This window comes from Ovis canadensis, chromosome 13, assembly GCF_042477335.2.
Source record: "Ovis canadensis isolate MfBH-ARS-UI-01 breed Bighorn chromosome 13, ARS-UI_OviCan_v2, whole genome shotgun sequence".
Taxonomy (NCBI): Eukaryota; Metazoa; Chordata; class Mammalia; order Artiodactyla; family Bovidae; genus Ovis; species Ovis canadensis.
The window spans coordinates 66748850-66771379 of NC_091257.1; the positions used below are offsets into that span (position 1 = coordinate 66748850).

Consider the following 22530-nt stretch of genomic DNA (forward strand, 5'->3'; position numbering starts at 1 on the left):
TTACTTTACCTTTTCCTGCCAGTTTCTCCATTTATAAAAGAAGCAGAAAAACAGTGCCTGTATCTGAGTTTCTAAAAGAACTTTAAATGAGAAAACTCATGCAAACTGCTAGCACAATGCCTGGCACACTATAAACCTTCAATATATGTTAGTCATTATTATTGTTAAAACAAAGTATACAGTCTTCTAAAAAAATCACAAATATTAAACTTAAATATCTTACTTGTAAGTGATATTAAATCCAGTCAAGTTATAAGCAGCATCACTAAAAAAATGCAGCAGGGCATAACCTGATGTGGCAACAACCTCTGGGACAGTCTCATTGCCGTCTCTCTCAGGAACAATGAGGCCGCTGAAATGAAAACACATGTCTTATACAGGGAAGCACAAGAAGAGACACATCATACAGTGATGGACACAAATTCAACCGGATTTCACTCTTATAATTTAAAAAGTCATTTCTAGGAAGAAAGGTAAATTCCTGTGATAAATGCACAGGAACAGATCTGAATCTTTTACTAGGCTCTCCTCTATTCTAGGATGTATTTCTAACGAGGTTTGAAATCAGTGACCCTAACATATACCACGAAAGACGTGAAAAGTAAAAATAGAAATAAAAGTCTGATATACAAACACCCATAATCCCAATACTATTAGCATTCTGATGTATTTTATTTGCCTAACTGATGCCATATTACACCTGATATTCTATTTTTCTAAGTAATAGTCCATAATCTATGTCTCAACTCCCTCAGAGTTTTTAGAACCTTACTCAGAGCTCAGCACATAATAGTATCTGTTGGGTCTTTGTAAAGAGAAGGAACTACTGAGACCAAAGGTCTAAATGATGGTTTTAAGGCTCTCGATCCATATACCAACTTGCTTTCCAGAAGAGAGATGCTGACTCGAAATCCCACCAAGACACCTCATCCTGACAACAAAGAGGATTCAGTTCAGTTCAGTTCAGTCGCTCAGTCATGTCCGACTCTTTGTGACCCCATGAACCACAGCACACCAGGCCTCCCTGTCCATCACCAACTCCCAGAGACCACCCAAACCCATGTCCATCGAGTCGGTGATGCCATCCAACCACCTCATCCTGTCGTCCCCTTCTCCTCCTGCCCTCAGTCTTTCCCAGCATCAGGGTCTTTTCAATGAGTCAGCTCTTCGAATCAGGTGGCCAAAGTATTGGAGTTTCAGCTTCAACATCAGTCCTTCCAATGTACACCCAGGACTGATCTCCTTAGGATGGACTGGTTCGATCTCCTTGCAGTCCAAGGGACTCTCAAGAGTGTTCTCCAACACCACAGTTCAAAAGCATCAATTCTTCGGTGCTCAGCTTTCTTTATAGTCCAACTCTCACATCCATAGACGACCACTGGACCTTTGTTGGCAAAGTAATGTCTCTGCTTTTTAATATGCTGTCTAGGTTGGTCATAACTTTCCTTCCAAGGAGTAAGGAGTAAGCCTCTTTTAATTACATGGCTGCAGTCACCATCTGCAGTGATTTTGGAGCCCAGAAAAATAAAGTCAGCCACTGTTTCCACTGTTTCCCCATCTATTTGCCATGAAGTGATGGGATCGAATGCCATGATCTTCGTTTTCTGAATGTTAAGCTTTGAGCCACCTTTTTCTCTCTCCTCTTTCACTTTCATCAAGAGGCTCTTTAGTTCTTCTTCACTTTCTGCCATAAGGGTGGTGTCATCTGCATATTTAGCTTTAAGAGTCAGACACGACTGAGCGACTTCACTTTCACTTTTCACTTTCATGCACTGGAGAAGGAAATGGCAACCCACTCCAGTGTTCTTGCCTGGAGAATCCCAGGGACGGGGGAGCCTGGTGGGCTGCCATCTCTGGGGTCGCACCGAGTTGGACACGACTGAAGCGACTTAGCAGCAGCAGCAGCAGTTTAACATATGAAAGTAATCTTTTTAACTATGGTTTTGAGCTTCTCTTATGCTCCTGAGTTTGATTTTTTCCTATGTTTACTTTCCATCTTTTGCTTTTCTTCATATGCTCATATCTTTTGCCCAGTTATCGTTCAGTACTGCCATAATCTCATTCAGAAAAAGCCTAACTCCCTATCAGGCCCTGTGTAATCTGTTCCCCACACACAACCCCATCCCATGAACAAACATCTCATCTATTACAGATGGTCCCCAACTTATGGATGGTTCAATTTAAAATCTTTTGACTATAATTTTTTGACTTACAATGGTACAAAAGGAACTCATTTTCAGTAGAAACTGTACTTTGAATTTTTACTTTCTCCCAGGCTAGTGATATGCTGTACGATACTCTCTCATGATGCCACGCACCGGCACAGAGCTGCAGCCCTCAGTCAGCCACATGATCACAAGGGTAAACAATTACTCTGTACCCAGACAACCATTCTGCTTATCACTTTCAGTACAGTATCAGTAAATTACATGAGGTAGTCAACATTAATTATAAAATAGGCTTTGTGTTAGATGACTTTCCCAACTACAGGCTAATGTAAGTGTTCTTAGCACATTTAAAGTGGGCGAGGCTAAGCTACAAATGAATTAAAATATTTTCAGCCTACGATGAGTTTATCAGGATGTAATCCCATCATAAGCTAAAGAAGATATGTACTTTCTTCCTTTCATTCGCTCGACCCCAGACATGCTGGCTTCTTTTCTTCACTAGAGCACACATTTTGGGGCCAACGACTGTCTTAAATGCTCATTCATTATGACCTAACAATTCTATTTCTTAGTAGAAGAAACACTTGCTCATGTACACAAAGACAAATATATAAGAATCCTCACTATAGCACTATTCAGAACGAGAACAGGTTGAAACCACATAAATGGTCATTCAGGAGCTGGATGAATGAGTTATTACATACGTGGAGGTCTCTAGGACTAACAAGGCACTCATCAAGCCATTCTGATGAGTAGGGGAAAAAAAAACAAGCATTAAGACAACAGGCCTAGTGTATATGTACATTTATGTATAGTTATATAAGTGCATATAAAAATGAGTGGAAGAGCATATAAGCAGAGTGTGAGGAGGAAGAAGGGATAGGATGTTTGTTCAACAAGTTTTTAATATGAAGACAGAACTCTAGGAACCCAATGACCATGAAGGTGCTCTAGGGGTTGCAAAATAATGAAGCATTTTCTACTATGTATTTAACTGACAAATACTAAGTACTTACTACAAGTAAGCCACTGTTCTAGGTAGTGAAGACGTCTCTGCCCTTACTGGAGTTCACCTCTCAGAGAAAGAATAAATAAGCCTAGATAATCAGTCCCCTACGCCTGGCCCACAGGTGTGTATACATAATGTCAGGCAGAGGTAAAGGCTATAAACGGAAATAAAACAGTGTGCTACTTTAGAAAGGGCATTTAGGGAAGGACTCTTGGAAGAACTGACATTTGATCACAGACCTAAATGAAGGTTTCAGCCATCACCATGATTTCATCAGTTTTATACACCAGAACTCTAAAACACTGAGGGATAAGTACTTGAGAGAGTAGGATCACCCAGAAAAAGGCAAGTCAAAAGCAACCTTGGCATAACAACCACTGGCACAGGAAAAGACTGGGGGCTTCAGTCACAAGTTGGACACACTCTGTTATTCTAGTATGAATTTTAAGATCACAGAGATGTGAACTCCGATTCTTGTTTCAAAAGCCTAGGCATGTTATTAACATCTCTGAGCCTTAGCTTCCTCAAAAACACAATGAAAGAAATTCTAACTACCTCACAACCAAGTAATGAGAATCAAACTGTTAAAGCAAGTGTTTAAATAGCATCTCACACTAGTAGGTGCCCAGTAAGAGATGGCTTCTAGTACTTATTATTTATATGGTGGGGACATGTGTAGAACGAATGACTGAATGGGTGGCGGGAGAAAGGATGGAAAGCCACAGAAGGAGAGGGGCTAGATGACCACACTGCTGAAGGGGACCAGCTTCCCTATTGTCAGAGAGACTCAGGCATTTGCTTCTTTTCTCTTCAACAACTTGAAACTGTGACAGTTTCAGAATGTGCTTTCTCCCAGTGTGAAAATAAAACTGGTTTATGACACACAAAAAAATAGAGGCTTCCCTGATAGCTCAGTTGGTAAAGAATCTGACTGCAATGCAGGAGACCCCAGTTTGATTCCTGGGTCAGGAAGATCTCCTGGAGAAGGGATAGGCCACCCACTCCAGTATTCCTGGTCTTCCCTTGTGGCTCAGCTGATAAAGAATCCACCTGCAATATGGGAGACCTGGGTTCGATCCCTGGGTTGGGGAAAATCCCCTGGAGAAGGGAAAGGCTACCCACTCCAATATTCTGGCCCGGAGAATTCCATGGACTATACAGCAAAGAACTGGACATGACTGAGCAACTTTCACTTTCATGACAAAAATAAACTTTTACAGAAAAAAGGAATATGAACATCAACCCAGTGTGCAAGGCAACAGAAGGTGTGTGGGTGAGAAAGTGATGATGCAGGTGGGCCATTCAACTGTGACCCAGAGCTGCCTTCACCTCCCTGTCCCCTGCCCCTAGACAGGTGAATAAACGCAGACTCAGCTTAGGCTGCAGCCAGCAGTTCAACTTGAGAATCAAGAACTGCTTGCCCTGGGGTTCTTCATAATCTTATATTTTAAACATAGAGTATCACTGTTCAGAACCATTTTTGAAAATCACTGAACTAAAGATAACTGTCTTAATTCAACATAACTGTCCCAGACTGACATGGACTCTCTAAATACACCTGGGGCACAACCTGACTTTGCGAACTACACTGTGTAAGTTTACCAGTAATCCTCAGTTGTTGTTTTTTTCTTTTTTAATATTTATTAGTTTGTTTATGTTTGGCTGTGTCAGGTCTTAGTTGCTGCTCTCTGGCTCTTTCTTGTGGCACACAGGCTTCTTTCTAGTTGTGGTGTGCAGGCTTAGTTGCCCCGAGGCATGTTAGATCTTAGTTTCCTGACCAGGGATCAAACCCACGCCCCCTGCATTGGAAGGCAGATTCTTAACCACTGGACCCCCAGGGAAGTCCCAGTAATCCTCAGTCTGACACACCTGTCTGCTTGTAAAACACTACACTCAAGGACAGGCAGATGTGAAAGGTAAGCCAGATTCTTAAAGTCAGGGATGGGAGCCAGGGGATGGGGCCAGACAACATCTATATTTCTGACTCGTGAAGGAGGGTCTACAATTACAAAAGAGGTTTGACTTGCCACAGTCTGACCATGATTCAACATGGTGTTGGACACAAAGAGTGACTCCTGCTTTCACAAGACTTCCTCTAACAGCTCTTCATCACAGTCTAAACAACTGCCTCATCAATATTTGACTTTCTTAAAAACAACAACAAAAACTTCTAAAAGGAGTAAGAATGTTCTCAGAGAGGAAAACTAGTCTCCCTGCTGCACCACCACTACCACCTCTGCGTTTCCCTCCCAAACGGTATGAGCAGAGCGGCAGGTGTTCCACACTTTCACATTTGTTGACATGAATGCACCACAAAATCATGTTGTACAACTGGATGAGAGTTGCTCCAGTGGTTCTCAAACTTGCCGAGCAGCGGAACTCTGTTTGTTAAACAAACTTTATTCAGAACTTCATCCAACTCAACTTGATGGTTTGCAATACACCCAGTGAAAACACAGTACAACACTTTCAGTTTAGGCTTCAGAAGCTAAGGAACAAAGCACTTAAATGAGCTGTTCAGACTCATGAAGAGACTTGGGCAGAACTCAGATTAGAAGTCCACATCTTCTGAATCCTGTGTGGCTCTCCTTTTTTTTTTTTTGGCTCTCCTTCTCTTTATTTGGCTGAACAATCTGCCGCCAAGCTCACTCTATTCTGGGCCCCACAGCACACTACACTGGTTTGAGTCCTTTAACCAAAGTCCTCCTGACCCAACGGCACTCCTCAGCATCCCATCTTTGTGAAAGTGCCTTATGACTAAACAGTTATTTTCACATTCTTCGGTATGTCAGTCCTTCAAAGGTTCTGTGCTTCAGGGAAACTTCAATTATTAAACATACATTGTCTCACTATGATTTTACAAGATGCAGACTCAAATATGTCATAAGTTAAATTTTAACACAATCAATAATTAATTTATACCTGTCAGTAAATAAACTATTTTTTTAAAGAGAAACTTGAAAATCCTCCTGGTGTCTGCACATTTACCTTGGCTTCTCTCAGAAGTCAATGACTAAAACAGTTATACCCTTCTGCTTGTTTGTTGCTGCTACTGGTTCACATGTCTGCTCATTAAATATACAGTCAGGTGAACTATATGGTTATGCATACCCACTTGGCAGACGTTCCCACAGAGCTACTGGTAAGCTCATTCAAAGTGCCTGGCACACAGAAGGGACTCCATGAATTGTAATTAACAAATGCAGTTACTAAGTGAACCTTCAACATGTTCAACATATACTATTATCATGACAGCATCATACTACAGATATAATAGCTTTTGTGCCTGTGTTAAAGTTTGGCGTGCTTCTTGCTGTAAGACAAGGTGTGAGTCAAATTCTGGGATAAAGATAGATATGTCCAACATGTGGCCAATGATATTTTAATGCTCACTAGCATAGCCTATCCACCCTGTTCTTTAGTCCTCTAAGTGAATCTCTGAAACTCAGAAAATGACCTTGGTTCTCAGTTCAAAGATATATTGGAGAGATTTCTAAGCCAAAGGGAGTGGAGAAATACAGGGTACATTAGTCCTCTGACCTCATCTGTCCTTTGCCTTCTCATGTTTGGCTTCTCGCCTTCTGTTGTCGCCTCACTTACACGAGACATCAACCAGCCCCACGTGAGGAATACAAAAAATATTGTTAAATTGATTTCTTTTAAAGTCAGAGAACTACAATATTTGAGGGGAAGAAATCCAGAAAGTCAGCTGTAGATGAAAAACTGACAACTATGACTCTCTAAGGATATGCATTTCAGAAAACATATTTTAAAAATCCTCTGTAGAGTAAAAGGAAGAAAACTAGACCAGTTTTGAACTCATATGTGGTCAAAAATACGATAAATAACACAGCTATTGACTGTTGGTAAAGAGTAAAATGCCAAAACAATTCAGAATACCCCATACATCTGGTGTTAAACTGTTTAACTATAAACACAGAATATACTTTTTGAAAAAAAATCACAACACATAACTGGAATGTTTCTCATTCTCCACAGATAACCACTGCTCATTTATGTATATTCTTCCAAAACTTTTTCCTCACCCATATTAAGGTACTTACATAATTACATATCACACATACACACAACTACATATGAATACAACAAATAATTCCTGAATGCCTATGCAACGAAGAACACACAAGTATCAAAATGAACATGATTCCTATTTAATTTTTTAACAGAAATATTATTAGTCAATATATTACAAAACATTTTCAGAGGTATACTTCACAACCACCATAAGAAGTAGGTAAACTTGATACTACTATCACAATTTTATAGATCAGGAAACTAAAAAGAGAGTATTTTGCCCCCCAAATTTACCCAGTAGTTACAGGCAACAAAGTCAGGACTAGCTCACAACTGATAGGACTCTGTAACTAATACTCTTTCCATGAAAATGTTTTAAGTGATAAAAAGGTGAATCCAGTAAGAATACAGTCTAGGAGATACATGAATTCATAAATCAAATAATGGTTATATGACTGAGCTTACCTAAAGGCAGCAACTAGGGGTGCATAAATTGAGTCCCCGTCATAAACATATAAATGGTCCCAACTACACTCTGTAGCAAAATGATTAAAACGAAGTCTCATTATTCTATTTGGCCTGAAAAGAACAGAAAAAAGTAATTTATACTAATCATCATCACTCCCAAACATTTGAGAAAAAACAGTTTTTTAAAGAATCTATAGAGAAAATAAATTAATAGTATAAAATCAGCACTCCTTCACTTGTCAAAGATTTCCTTTGTACTTTCTACGTGCAAAAGATCACCAAACATGGAATGTTAAACAAAATATATACGGTCTATGTATCCTGGACCTTACAGTCACCATTCTTTACCAATTCATTAGCCCTTCTTAGTCAACTTTAAGACTCCATACTACCTCATTTCACAAACATACCTGCCAATCCTCTAAACTCACCTGCCCCTCTGCCTTTTCATGGAACTCCCTGGAAAATCCCCAATCTAGAGAAAAAAGTTTATCTGCTTTGATCTAGACTGAATCTAGAGAAAAAAGCCATGCTGGAAAAAGTCACACCACTGGGTAGGCTGGTTCCAGTACTGGTGCTCTGATTAAGTACTATTTCAAACCACTCAGTCCCATCTACCTGCTTATGCTCAGCACACAGACAAAATTTTCTCAAATTCCTGTTTTCCAAAATAGATACACACCTATCTACTTTTCCTTCTATCTCTGAAATATTTAAGATCTCCCTCTCTTCTGAAGCTTCCGCACCCACACTTAAATCTCTTAAAGTATCACATATTTTATAAAAAACAACAAAACCAAAAAACTTCAAATCCCAACTTTCCTTCCAGCTACTAATGCACCTGTCCCTTTCTCCTCTGAAACGCCACAGAAGACTTTGCTTTCCTCAAATTCTTCACATCCCACTCTTCATTCTCCAACCTGGCTTTAGCACAAACACTCTACTCAAAAAGTTCTTGGTACTATCAACACCATCTATATCTTGGTGATTTCTAACTATAAGTCTCCAGCCTGAATCTTTTGTCTACCTCATATTTTGTGTCTAACTAACATCCCTATTCAAACATCTAAATACATACATAAACAAGTTAACTCACATGGTGATGAATACTGCAAAGAAATTAAAGGAATGTGATGTATTAATAGTAGTACAACAAGTGGTGGCGAAATACTCCAAAAAGTTTTGGAAAAGATTAAAATAGTGAGAGGCAAGCCATGTGAGAAGTTGGAAAAGACAATGTTTCAGACAGAGAGAACAACAATCTTAAAGTCTTAGACAAGAAGTTGATGTGTCCAAGCAACGTGAAGAAAATCAGCATGTGTGAAACACAGCAAACAAAAGAAGCCACATGAGATAAGAAGTGAGTGAGAAGTGTGCAAGGGACAAAGGTAAAAGCTGGAGCTGGAGGCCAATTTCAAGGCTTTTACAGTGGCCCAGGAGAAAAGAGGATGGTTGGTGGTTCTTAAAATAACTGTAGAGTTGAAAATGAAAGAGAAAGCATGGGTCCTACTACTAATGGAAAGAAAGGTACCTGCTGACTGGTAACTCCTGCCATGGAACTGTTAGGTTAGCAAGAAATAAACTTCTATAGATTAAATCACTAAAAATAATAATGAATAAATAAGCTAACCAACAAACAAATAAAAAGGGCTATCAAAATCTCCTGCCTTCCCTGCTACCTAGTCAAGTGAAATTTTCTTTATATACTTCAACCATAATAATATATTCTGTTTTCTAACTATTATAATCGAAAATATACAAATTTCTGGTATGTACAATTCATCTGCCAATCAACACAAATTTTAAAATTAACACTGAAGATTAGGAAAAAAAAATTTTTGTTGTTCAGTCGCTAAGTCGTGTCTGAGTCTTTGTGACCCAATGGACTGCAGCACACCAGGCTCCTCTGTCCTCCACTATCTCCCAGAGTTAGCTCAAATTCATGTCCATTAAGTCGGTGATAGAGAAGGAAATGGCAACCCACTCCAATATTCTTGCTTGGAGAATCCCATGGACAGAGGAGCCTGGAGGACCATGGTCCATGGGGTCACAGAGTCGGACAGGACTGAAGTGACTGAGCACACAAGTCGGTGATGCTTTCTAACCATCTCATCCTTTGCCGTCCCCTTCTCATTTTGCCTTCAGTCTTTCCCAGTATCAGGGTCTTTTCCAATGAGTTGGCTCTTCATATCACATGGCCAAAGTATTGGAGCTTCAGCTAATCAAATTCACTCGTGAAAGAAAAATTTATCAAATAAAAAATATTTTAAGTTGATACAGTTAATTTTACTTGTTGGAAAAGTAATCTCACAATGAGCTCTATCTTAAAAAAGAAAAAAAAGTCATTATTACTTACTGTCCTTCAATGAGCCATGTGCATTTTGTTTTATATTTATAATTTCCAGGTCCATCTGTTATAAATCCAGAAGATCCAGTTAGTCTGTAATTAAATAAAGTTCAAACTCATCAAAATTTAATGTACTAATAATATCCTTCTTAATTCTCAATACAATCCAAGTGGGTACACTGATACATATTATGGCCAAAAGAAAATGACTGGATAGTTATTTCATTCAGATTACACAAATCTGGATGAAACAAAATCTAGTCACATACTTAAGGGGATACAAACATATGAAAACCAAAAGGAATGAACAAAAACACCAAAATTTTTCCAGCTAAGACGGGAAAATCACATTTTGCACTATAAAAATGGCCACAAGAAGTTACTTATAAGTTGGTTTTTAAAAAACAAGGCCACACAGTTACCATTACAAGAAAAATGTGTTAATACAATAAACATGCTGTAGCCAGCATAATTGTGATGGGCAAGCACATCAATCCACAACACCCAACAGCTGAAGTGGCAATCCACGGCATTCCATTAGCAGTATACATCAGCACCTACTCCCCACACATATGCCAAGCTTGGAAGTTTATCAATATTTTTAGGTCTTGCCAATGATAGGCACATCCTAGTATCTCATTAATATTTTTACTGGTACTAATGCTAACATATGAGTTTTTTCTTATATGTTTTGATCATCTGCATTTTTTCCTTTGCAAATTAAGATTCCATATTCTTTACCTATTTTGCTACCAAGTTGTTGTCGTTGTTCAATCACTAAGTTATGACTGACTTTGCAACACCAGGAACTGCAGCATGCCAGGCTTCTCTGTCCTTCACTATCTCCCTGAGTTTGTTCAAACTCATGTCCACTGAGCCAATGATACCACCCAATCATCTCATTCTGTTACCCCCTTTTCCTCTTACCCTCAATCTTTCCCAGCATCAAGGTCTTTTCCAATGAGTTCACTCCTTGCATCACGTTTACGAGCTCTTTTTATATCAAGGAGCTCCCATTTGTATGGTAAATGTACTATAAATATATTTCCTCAGTTTATTTTTCTTTATACTTTGTGTCTACTATCTTTTGCTATATAGAAAATTTTTATAAGAAGGATGCTATCTTTCCTAATAGCTGTTTCCAGATGACTTTTCCTCCCTATTCCATCAACAATGTCAGCTTTTCTGAAACAGATGCTCTCTTCTGGATCTGCCTTCCTTACTTTCTGAGTCACCTACTGACACACCAATTACTCCTCTTCACCTACTCAAAACATCAGCATCTACTTCACTACCCTCCACTCAACCATAATAAAGATGTTCCACCCAAAGCCCAGCAACTCCGTATTTTAACTTCACCATTAACAATCTTTTCCCCTACCCTACTTTAGTTACCAACTCTTTTCAGACCTGATTTTAGGAGTAAAAACTCTACCACCAAAATCTCCATTTAAGGTGACCTACACTCTGATGACCATTTCTGCTTTCTCTAGTTCATTTAGCCTAGTTCCCCCTCTCCAGTGAATCTCCAGCCCCAGAGACCTCCAATCCACAAACGATCACTCTTCATGTTCATCACTCGCACATTCCACTTTCCAACTTACCTAGTTATGATTCCTGGGTCCATCACAAATATCATCCTCGAAAATCCCTCGACTTCTTTGCCTTCTCTCTCTTGCTGTACTTGCCTGATATAAATGTCTCTGTGTCTTATTCCCCAACATCCATCCCATTCCCAAAATGTCAGTCTAAGTCAATCATGATTTCCTGTGCCCTTGTGCCAATAAGAAATGTGTATCAGTTAAGTTCTAATGTAATTCATAGAAAAACCTAGATAGTAATGACTTTAACCAAGATATAAAGCCCAAACATAAGCAGCCTGGAGCACATAAGGATTTCTGTGATCATTAGGGACCTTCTGTCTTGTTGCTCTTGTCCTCCTCAACATGTGCTTCCACCTCATAATCCAAGATGGCTGCACAAACTTCAGTTCAGTTCAGTCGCTCAGTCGTGTCTGACTCTTTGCGACCCCATGAATCGCAGCACGCCAGGCCTCCCTGTCCATCACCAACTCCCGGAGTTCACTCAGAGTCACGTCCATCGAGTCAGTGATGCCATCCAGCATAATAACTCCAGTTATTATCTCCTTATTCTACCCAGCAGGAAGGAGTTGCAAGGAAACAAGGTACAAACCCCCTTTCCTCTAAGTCAAAAATAACCATTCAACTTACCCCCTAGCCAAAACTGAGACATACCTAAATGTCCAGGGAGGCTGAGAAATAGAGCCATTAGCCCAGATGACCATGTATATACTCAGTGAAAAATCAGGACTCTTTACTGAAGAGGAGAAAGGCTATTATTTGGGTCACAGCATGTAATCTAATCTCAGATGTGAGGGGAAGTCTGGTGGAAGGCTTCTAGGAAATATTTCCTCATTCCTACGAAAGATAAGTGTGGTAGATAGGAAGCTATGCCACCTAGACCTCTTCTTCAAGAAAAGACTTATTGCCAGCTGCAGAAGTGATTGTGGTCCACAGACAGCATCCAGATGTCAGTTCCATCCTTACCTCAGGTCATGCCCTTCCAAGTACAGTCCATCCTAGAATGGATATAAAGGCTGGGCATTTTTCAATTTAACACAGGACAACTCTGGCAAGCAATCATTACTCCAGAGCTCTCTTTCGTCAGGCCTGCATTGAAACTCAACTTCTTCCTTTCCTTCCTCACCTAGACGTTATACCTAACTTGTACTTCAAATTTTATCTCAGCAAATGCTTTTAAGAAACCCAACCTGTGACAGAAATCCTAAGAGACCAGCCTCCTCCCACTGGACTTTGCTGTGTCTGGATTTTAATTTAGTTATCATGCCATGAGCCAGAACACAAAGGGTGACAAATCAAAGGTGAGTGCAAGGTCCCTGAAGAATCGTACAAAACAACCACAGAGACCACCCCAATTTTACAGGTAAATAAATTTCCCACTAGCTCAGTTTAGAGTATTCTACTATACTTCTTTTGCTCCTAAGAGTTTCTACAGACTTCACATGGACATGTTCAGGTATTTGCAAATATATATCACTTTTGGAAAAGGATTATTTTAAATATTTACTTTGTATCTTTAAACATACATTTACATAATTTTACAGATAATGAATAGATGTGATCAGACAGGCTTTTTAGGGTCAACTAAAGGACAATTCTTTTTTTTCCTTTACTGCTCTCTCCAGGTACTTCCCCCTTCTTCCCACCAAGATAAACATTTAACCACCTCACAACATTCTTATTTTTCTTCATGCATACAAGTCCCTGACAAGAATGTCCCTGATGAGTAGCCTCTGATGGTTCTCTTAAATCAGTTTTGGTTATACAAATTATTATTACACTAATCTTCTTATATAGTCCTCTTCTTCATTCAACAAAACTTTGTGGGAAATGCTCCAAAATATTGGGAACTGGTTTAATTCACATAGCATAATATTCTACCCTACAATATATCATTTTTTTTCCTGCCTTTTAGTTTCACTGATCTTTTCTATTGTTTTAATCATCTCCATTACATTTATTTCTGCTCTGATCTTCATGATTTCTTTCCTTCTACTAACTTTGGGTTTTGTTTGTTCTTCATTCCCTAGTTGCTTTAGGTGTAATGTTAGGTTGTTTATTTGAGGTTTTTCTTGTTTCCTAAGATTGTATAAGTATAAACTTCCCTCTTAGAACTGCTTTTGCTGCATCTCATAGGTTTTGGGTCATCCTGCTTTCATTTTCACTTGTCTCTCAGTAATTTTTGATTTCCTCAGTGATCCATTGCTGTTTTAGTAGCATACTACTTGGCCTCCATGTGTTTGTGTTTTTTTATTTTTTTCTTGGTAGTTGATTTCTAATCTCATAATGTTGCAGTCAGAAATGATGCTTGATATGACTTCAACTTTCTTAAATTTATCAAGGCTCACTTTGAGGCCTAGTATGTGATCAATCCTGGCGAATGTTCCATGTGCACTTGGAATGAATTTGTATTATGCTGCTTTTGGATGGAATGCTCTACAAATATTAAGTTTAACGTGTGATTTAAGGCCTTTGTTTCCTTACTGATTTTCTCTGTGAATGAGCTGTCTGTTGATGAAAGTGGGGTATAAAGCCCCCACTATTACTGTGTTACTGTCAATTTCTTCTTTTATGGTTGTTAGTATTTGCCTTATATATTGAGGTGCTCCGATGTTGAGTGCATAAATATTTACGACTGTTACATCTTCCTTTTGGACTGACCCTTTGATCATTACGTAGTGTCCATGTCTGTTGCAACACTCTTTAAAGTCTATTTTGTCCGATACAACTACTGCTTATCCAATTTTGATTTCCATTTGCATGGAATACATTTTTCCATCCCCTTTCGGTCTGTATGTGTCCTTAGATCTGAAGTGGGACTCCTGTAGACAGCATATATATATATATAGGTCTTGTTTTTGTATCCATTCAGTCAATTTCTGTTTTTTGGTTGGAACACTTACTCTGTTTACATTTAAGGTAATTATTAATATATATGTTCTTACTGGCATTTAGTTAACTGTTTTGGATTTGTTTTTCTAGGTGCTTTTCCTTTATCTTTTGTTCACTTCTCCTGTTATTTGATTACTAACTTTAATGTTGTGTTTAGATTCCATTTTTTTGTTTTCTGTATCTATTGAGATTTTTGGTTTCTGGTTACCATGAGGTTTTCAAATAGCAGTCTATATATAACCAAGATTGGTATAAGTTGCTAGTTATAAGTTGGAAATATTTGTGCTCTCCTCTTCTTAGAACTGCTGATTTTGACATATTTGTGTGTGGATGATTCCTTATCATCACTAATCACTTTATGTTTATCTTTTTTTTTTCGGTATGTTTACCTTTAATAGTGAGTTTTTCCTTTGTAATTTTCCAGTTTCTAGTTATGGCCTTCTCTTTACTGCCTAGAGAAATTCCTTTAGCATTTGCTGCAAAACTTGTTATGGTGATGCTGAATTCTCTTAGCTTTTGTTTATCTGTAAAGCTTTTGATTTCTCTGTCAAATCTAAATGAGAGCCTTGCTGGGAGGAATATTCTTAGTTGCAAATTCTTCCCTTTCAACACTTGAAATATATTGTGCCACTCCCTTCTGGCCTTCAGAGTTTCTGCTGAAAAATCAGCTGATAGTCTTATACAAATTCCCTTGTATGCTGTTTGTTGTTGCCTCCCCTTGTTCCTTTTAATATTTTTTGTCTTTAATTTTGTCAATTTGATTACTATGTGTCTCAGTGTATTCCTCCTTGGATTTATTTGACCTGAGCCTCTCTCTGTGCTCCCTGGACTTAAATGACAGTTTCCCTTCCCATGTTAGGAAATTTTTCAGCTATTATCTCTTCAAATATTTTCTTGGGTACTTTCTCTCTCTCTCTTCTCTTTCTGCTGCTGCTGCTAAGTCGCTTCAGCTGTGTCCGACTCTGTGCGACCCCACAGACGGCAGCCCACCAGGCTCCCCCGTCCCTGGGATTCTCCAGGCAAGAACACTGGAGTGGGTTGCCATTTCCTTCTCCAATGCATGAAAGTAAAAAGTGAAAGTGAAGTCGCTCAGTCGTGCCCAACTCTTAGCGACCCCATGGACTGCAGCCTACCAGGCTCCTCCATCCCTGGGATTTTCCAGGCAAGAGTACTGGAGTGGGCTGCCATTGCTTCTCTTTCTAGGACCCTTATAGTGAAAATGTCAGTACTTTTCATGTTGTCCCAGAGATCTCCTAAAGACTGCCCTCGTTTCTTCTTACTCTTTCAATTCTGATCCATGGCAGTGGCTTCCACCATTCTGTCTTCCAGCTCACTCATCCATTCTTCTGCCTCAGTTATTCTGATACTTATTCCATCTAGTGCATTTTTTCATTTCAGTTACCGTATTATTCATCTGTTTGTTCTTTAGTTCTTCTAAGCCCTCATTAAACATTTCTGTATCTTCTCCACCTGTGCCTCCATTCTTTTCCTCAATATCTTGGGTCATTTTTACTATCATTACTCTAAATTCTTTTTTAAGGAGACTGCCTATCTCCACTTCATTTAGTTGTTCTTCTGGGGTTTTATCTTGTTCCTTCATCTGGGACACATTCCTCTGTTGTCTCATTTTGTCTAACTTCCTGTGACTGTGGTTTCCATTCAATAGACTGCAGGGTTCTAGTTGCAGCTTCTGCTTTCTGCCCTCTGAAGATGAGGGTGTCTAAGAGTCTTGTGCAAGCTTCCTGGTGAAAGTACCAGCTGAAAGTGTACCTGCCCATTGGTGGGTGGAGCTGGGTCTTGTCCATCTGGTGGGCTAGGCCATGTCAGAGCATGTGTTTCTTGGGGAGCTACTTACTCAGGAAGACTTTAAGCAAACAACCTGCTGATGGGTGGGACTATGTTCCCTCCCTGTTGGTTGTCTGGCCTGAGGCATCCCAGCACCAGAGGCAACAAGCTGTTGGGTGAGGCCAAGTCTGGTGAGAAAATGGCAGCCTCCAAGATGGCTCACACCAATGACGGCTACCCAGGACTGCTGCCACCAGTGTCTCTGTCCCCATAGTGAGCCACAATCACCCCCTCTACCTCCACAGGAGATCCTCCAATACTAGCAGGTAAGTTTGACCCAGTCTCTTATGAGACCACTGCTTTTTCTCCTGGGTCTTGGTGAACACAAGACCCTATCTACACCCTCTAAGATTAGAGTTTTAGTTTTCCCCACTCCTGTGAAATTCGAGTGATCAAACACTGCTGGCCTTCAAAGCTACATTCTCTGGGGACTCCTCCTCCTGTTGCCAGACATCCAGGCTGGGGAGCCTAATGTGGGGCTCAGAACTTTCATTCCTCTGGGAGAACTTTGGTGGGTATAATTATTTTCTACTTTGTGGATTGCCCACCCCATGTGTATGGGACTTGATTTTGTCATGATTACATCCATCCTACCATCATGTTCTGGTTCCTTCTTTGTCTCTGGATGTAGGACACCTTTTTTGGTAGGTTCCAGTATTCTTTTGTTGGTGGGTGTTCAGCACTTAGTTATGATTTCGGTGTTTCCATCAGAAGGTGTGAGCTCATGTACTCTGCCACAGGCACACCTGAGGCCAAACTGAGGTCAAGAGTAGAGAGTAAAAGTTTGTTTCTATTAAACAGAATGTGCTTAGGTTTTATTTCTCAACCTAGTCTAACAGTTTCACAATATAGCCTATTCACATTTAGCATGAGGACAATTATATTGATTTTATTCCTTCCAACCAAATTTTTAAATCAAACTTAATAAGGATTAGTTTATACAGAATAAAATGTAATCATCAAATATGTACAATATGGTAAGTCTTGACAAATTTATACACATATAAAATACCCCAAACAAGATATAAAATAGTTCTATCATCCCCTCAATGTTCCCTCAGACCTCCTTGCAGGTAATCGCTCTCAACACTGATCTTGTTTCTATCACTGCAGACTAGTTTGACAAAACTTGATTTAATGAAATCATACCAAGACACACTTGTGCCCTGCTTTTTTTGATCAGCATGTTTCCAAGTACTGTGTGTATCAATAGCTTGTTCTTTCCTATTGCTGGGTAGTATTCTGTTGTATGAATATATAGACTACAACATGTCCATCTATTTTCCTGTTGATAGACACCTGGATTATGTAGTTATAGATGCTTACGAACAAAGCTGCTAAGAACACCTGTGTACAAGCCTTTGTATGGACATTTCTCTAGGACAAATATATACTAACAAAAGGAATCACCATATCAAAGTATAGATACACACCTAAATTTAAAGAAACTGCCAAAGTGTCTCCTAAGTGGTTACATCATATTAGACTTCCATCATCTAGGTATAAATATTTTCTGCTCTCAGGTCTCCCAGTACTCCCACAGCCTTAACAATATATCCCTTCAGCAATATACTGGACTCTGTAAGTGAGAAAGACCTATTGCACTCCATGGACGCAACACTGTTTCCAGATCTGCAACTTTGTGACCCCTGCACCTTGCTTCACTGGCCCAGCTACACTGCCTTCTGTGTCTAGAAGAATCACAACAAAATTTAGATCCCAGAGTTTCCTATAGGTCCCCACAGCAAGCTGCTTCAACAGAAGCATGGAGCTTGCAGCTAGGAGAGTCAGGGAAACAAGTCTCATTCAGGCTTCTTTCTATGTCTTTCCTCTCTACTGTTAAAGCCCATCTGAGTCTGGGTTTTCTTGTGCTTCTAACTGAAAGCATCCCAACTACTTATTTCACCAACTCCAAGATAAACATGTTTCTCTTAACTGCTCAGAAATCAGGATGCATTATAAAACATGCAGTTTAAATGATTATTTTTTTCTTTCTTAGAAGTACACAAGATACAGGTATATTTTACATTCAGTGGCATCTTAAGATAACATTATATACACATGGCAAAACCTGGTTGAATCCAACTCTCTGCTCACTCCGTATATGAAACCAAGCAGCTAAATAAGACTAGAAACAAAACACTGTGCTCACTGGTCTCACTCCATACTTAGAAACACATTTCTCCAGGAGGTTCCTAGCACTGTGGGAAAACCAATTCTTTCACATCCCTGGCCGATTCACTGCTATCCCTTATTATTGTTCACTTTCCAAACCCTCTTCCTTTTCTTCAATTTTAGCTGATGATCCTCTGATTACTCCACTGTTTCATGTCTATTTACCTCCAGTGGAATATACATTTCATGACAACAAGGACTTTCATCTGTTCTATTCATTATTCCTAGTGTCTAGAAGTATGTCTGGCATCCTAATAATACAAAGTGAATAGCTGGGGAAAGAAGAAATAAATCAGAAGAGATCTACATTTCCTTCTACTACTTTAAAATACTTTAATGCAAGTACTTTGCTTTCCCCTAGTGACAATGGATAGGGTCACACCACTTACCTGGGTCCAGAATTCTTAAAACACTACTCAATCAAGGGTCTCACCAGAACAAACCTAATTCTAAATCTATGCTATACTTTTCCTATCTACTGGATCAGCATAAGACAAGCTGTTGGATTTCCTTCTTAAAAAAAAAAACAAAAACAAAAACTCACCTGTCATGTTCTGCCTACTTTCTTTTCTTACATTTACACTGAAGTCTTCTTAAGAAGAATTATCTACTCTTGGGAAATCCCTGGTGATCCAGTGGTTAGAACTCCAGTTTTCACTGTCGAGGATGTGAGTTCAATCCCTGAACAGGGAACTAAGATCCTGCAAGCTGTGCAGTGCAGCCTCCCACCCACCCCAAAAAAAGACTAGGGACTTCCCTGGTGGTCCAGTGGTTCTGCCTTCCTGTTCAGGGGACACGGGTTCAATTCTTGGTCAGGGAACTAAGATCCCACATACTGTAGGACAAATAAGCCCGCACCCCAGCTAGAGACCCAGCATGCTCAGCCAGCACGCTGAGTCCATGTGTGACAACCAGAGAGCCCGCATGCCCCAACTACTGCATCTGCACACTCTAGAGCCCGAGCTTTACAACCAGAAGCCAGCATGCTGCAATTAGAGAAAGCCCATGTGCTGCAATGAACAGCTGGCACAATGCAATGAAGACTCAGCACAACCAAAAAAAGAATCATCTACTCTCACTGACAACACTCTTACCTCCTAATATCTAACCCCATTCCAATGGGGTCTAACCCTCACCCCTCCTCTGAAATCCTTTTGTTAAGGTACAGAGGGATAAATTTTCAGATCCCTTCTTAATTCAGCACTTGAAATAGCTGATTACTTCCTCTTTTTTTGCATTTAACATTATGTTTTCTTCCAATTTTCTTGAGATATAATTGAAATACAGCACTCGATAGGTTAAAGGTGTACAGCATAATTATTTGACTTACATACTTCACAAAATTATCACAATAAATTTACCAAAAATCTATCACCTCATATAGACACAACATTAAAGAAACAGAAAATTAAGTTTTTCCCTATGATGAGAACACTTAGGATTTAGTCTAATAACTTTTATATATAATAATCAGCAGTGTTAATAAAATATATCATGTTGTATCTCTCTAGTACTTCCTTATTTATAACTAGAAATTTGTACCTTTTGACTGTTTTCATTTAATTCCACCACCCTCCACGCCCTGCCTCTAGTAACCACAAATCTGATCTCTTTTCCTGTTTGTTTTTGAAGTATAATAGAACTATAATGCATGTTAGTTCCTGTTACACAAAACAGTGTTTTGATATTTCTATCCATTTCAAAATGATAATGATAAGTCTAGTTACAATCTCATCATACAAAGATATTACACAGTTATTGACTATATTCTTCACACAGTACATTTCATACCAATAAGTCATTTGCAATGATAAGTTTGTGCCTTTTAATGCCTTCACTTATTTTTCTCTCTTCCACTCTCATCTCCTCTACCAACCACCTGTTTGTCCTCTGCATCTACAACTGTTTTCTTATATTTGTTCATTTGTTTTTCTTTTTAGATTCTGCATACAAGTGAACTCATACAGTATTTGTCTTTCTCTTATTTCACTTCGTGTAATACACTCCATGTTGTCACAAGTGGCAAGATTTCTTTTTCTATGGCTGAATAATACTCCATCCCAGGTGGTGCAGTGGTAAAGAATCTGCATGGCAATGCAGGAGATGCAAGAGACGTGAGTGTGATCCCTAGGTCAGGAAGATGCCAAAGAGTATGAAACAGCAACCCACTCCAGTACTCTTGCCTGGAAAATTCCATGGATAGAGGAACCCAGCGGGCTACAGTCCATGGGTCACAAAAACTTGGAATGAATACATATACACACAATATACATACATGCCACATCTTTATCCATTCATCTATTGATGGGCACTTAGGTTGCTTCCATATCTTGGCTATTGTAAATAATGCTGCAATGAACACAGGGATACATATGTATAATCTCTAATTGTTTTCTTTCATTTGGATAAATACCCAGAAGTAGAACTGCTGGATCATATAATAGTCTATTTTTAACTTTTGAGGAATCTTCAATCTGTTTTCAGTTTTCATTCCAATCCCAAAGAAGGGCAATGCCAAAGAATGTTCAAACTGACACACAATTGCACTCATTTCACATGCTAGTAAAGTAGTGCTAAAAATTCTCCAAGCTAGGCTTCAACAGTATGTGAACGGAGAACTTCCACATGTTCAAGCTGAATTTAGAAAAGACAGAGGAATCAGAGATCAAATTGCCAACATCCGTTGAATAATAGAAAAAGCATTCTAGAAAAGAATTCTAGAAAAACATCTACTTCTGCTTTGCTGACTACACCAAAGCCTCTGACTGTATAAATCACAACAAAATGTGGAAAATTCTTCAACAGATGGGAATACCAGACCAACTTTCCTGTCTCCTGAGGGGCCTGTACGCAGGTCAAGAAGCAAGTTAGAACAGCAAATGTAACAACAGACTGTTTGACAACTGAGAAAGAAGTATATCAAGGCTGTATACTGTTACCCTACTTATTTAACTTCTTTGCAGAATACATCATGTAAAATGCCAGGCTGAAGAACAAGCTGGAATCAGGATTGCCAGGAGAAATATCAATAACCTCAGATATGCAGACAACACCACCCTTATGGCAGAAAGCAAAGAGAAACTAAAGAGCCCCTTGGTGAAGGTGAAAGAGGACAGTCAAAAAGTTGGCTTAAAATTCAACATTCAAAAAATTAAGATCATGGCATTTGGTCCCAACACTTCATGGCAAACAGATGTGGAAACAATGGAAACAATGACAGACTTTATTTTTGGGGGGTCCAAAATCATTGTGGGCAGTGACAACAGCCATGAAATTAAAAGATGCTTGATCCTTGAAAGAGAAGCTATGACAAATCTAGACAGTGTATTAAAAAGCAGAGACATTACTTTGCCAACACAGGTCCAAATAGTCAAAGCTATGGTTTTTACAGTAGTCATGTATGCCCATGAGAGTTGGACCATAAAGAAGGCTGAGCACCGAAGAACTGATGCTTTTCAACTGTGGTGTTGGAGAAGACTCCTGAGAGTCCCTTGGACTGCAAGGTGATCAAACCAGTCAGTATTAAAGGAAATCAATCCTGAATATTCATTGCAGGGACTGATGCTGATGCTGAAGCTCCAATATTCTGGCTACCTGATGTGAAGAGCAGACTCAGTGGAAAAGACCCTGATGCTGGGAAAGATTGAGGGTAAGAGGAGAAGAGATGACAGAGGATGACATGGTTGGATGGCATCATCGGCTAAACGGACATAGAGTTTGAGCAAGCTCTGTGAGGTGGTGAAGGACAAGGAAGCCTGGCATGCTGCAATCCATGGGGTCAAAGAGTTGGAAACAACTGAGAGACTGAACAACACACTGTTTGCCACAGTGTCTGCAGCAATTCACATTCCCACCAACAGTGCACAGTGTTCCCTCTTCTCCACATCCTCACCAATTCTTGTCATTTGTTGTCTTTTTGAAAACAGTCGTTCTTGACCAGTGTGAGGTGATAGCTCACTGTGATTCTGATTTGCATTTACCTGATGTTAA

At 39.4% G+C, this 22530-nt stretch overlaps 1 protein-coding gene across 3 annotated transcripts in view; it reads right to left on the reverse strand.

The window, feature by feature from the left end:
• Positions 1–22530, reverse strand: part of ATRN (attractin) — a 184987-nt gene that overhangs the window by 124745 nt on the left and 37712 nt on the right. For all 3 annotated transcript variants that reach the window (XR_011248200.1, XM_069548083.1, XM_069548084.1), the window contains exons 2-4: positions 10037–10120; positions 7678–7791; positions 224–352 (exon numbers count right to left, since the gene is read on the reverse strand). Coding sequence is in view for 2 of the 3 variants with exons in the window: in XM_069548083.1 (XP_069404184.1) it covers positions 224–352; positions 7678–7791; positions 10037–10120 (327 nt within the window). In the remaining variant the exon portion in view is untranslated. The remainder of the gene's footprint in view (positions 1–223; positions 353–7677; positions 7792–10036; positions 10121–22530) is intronic.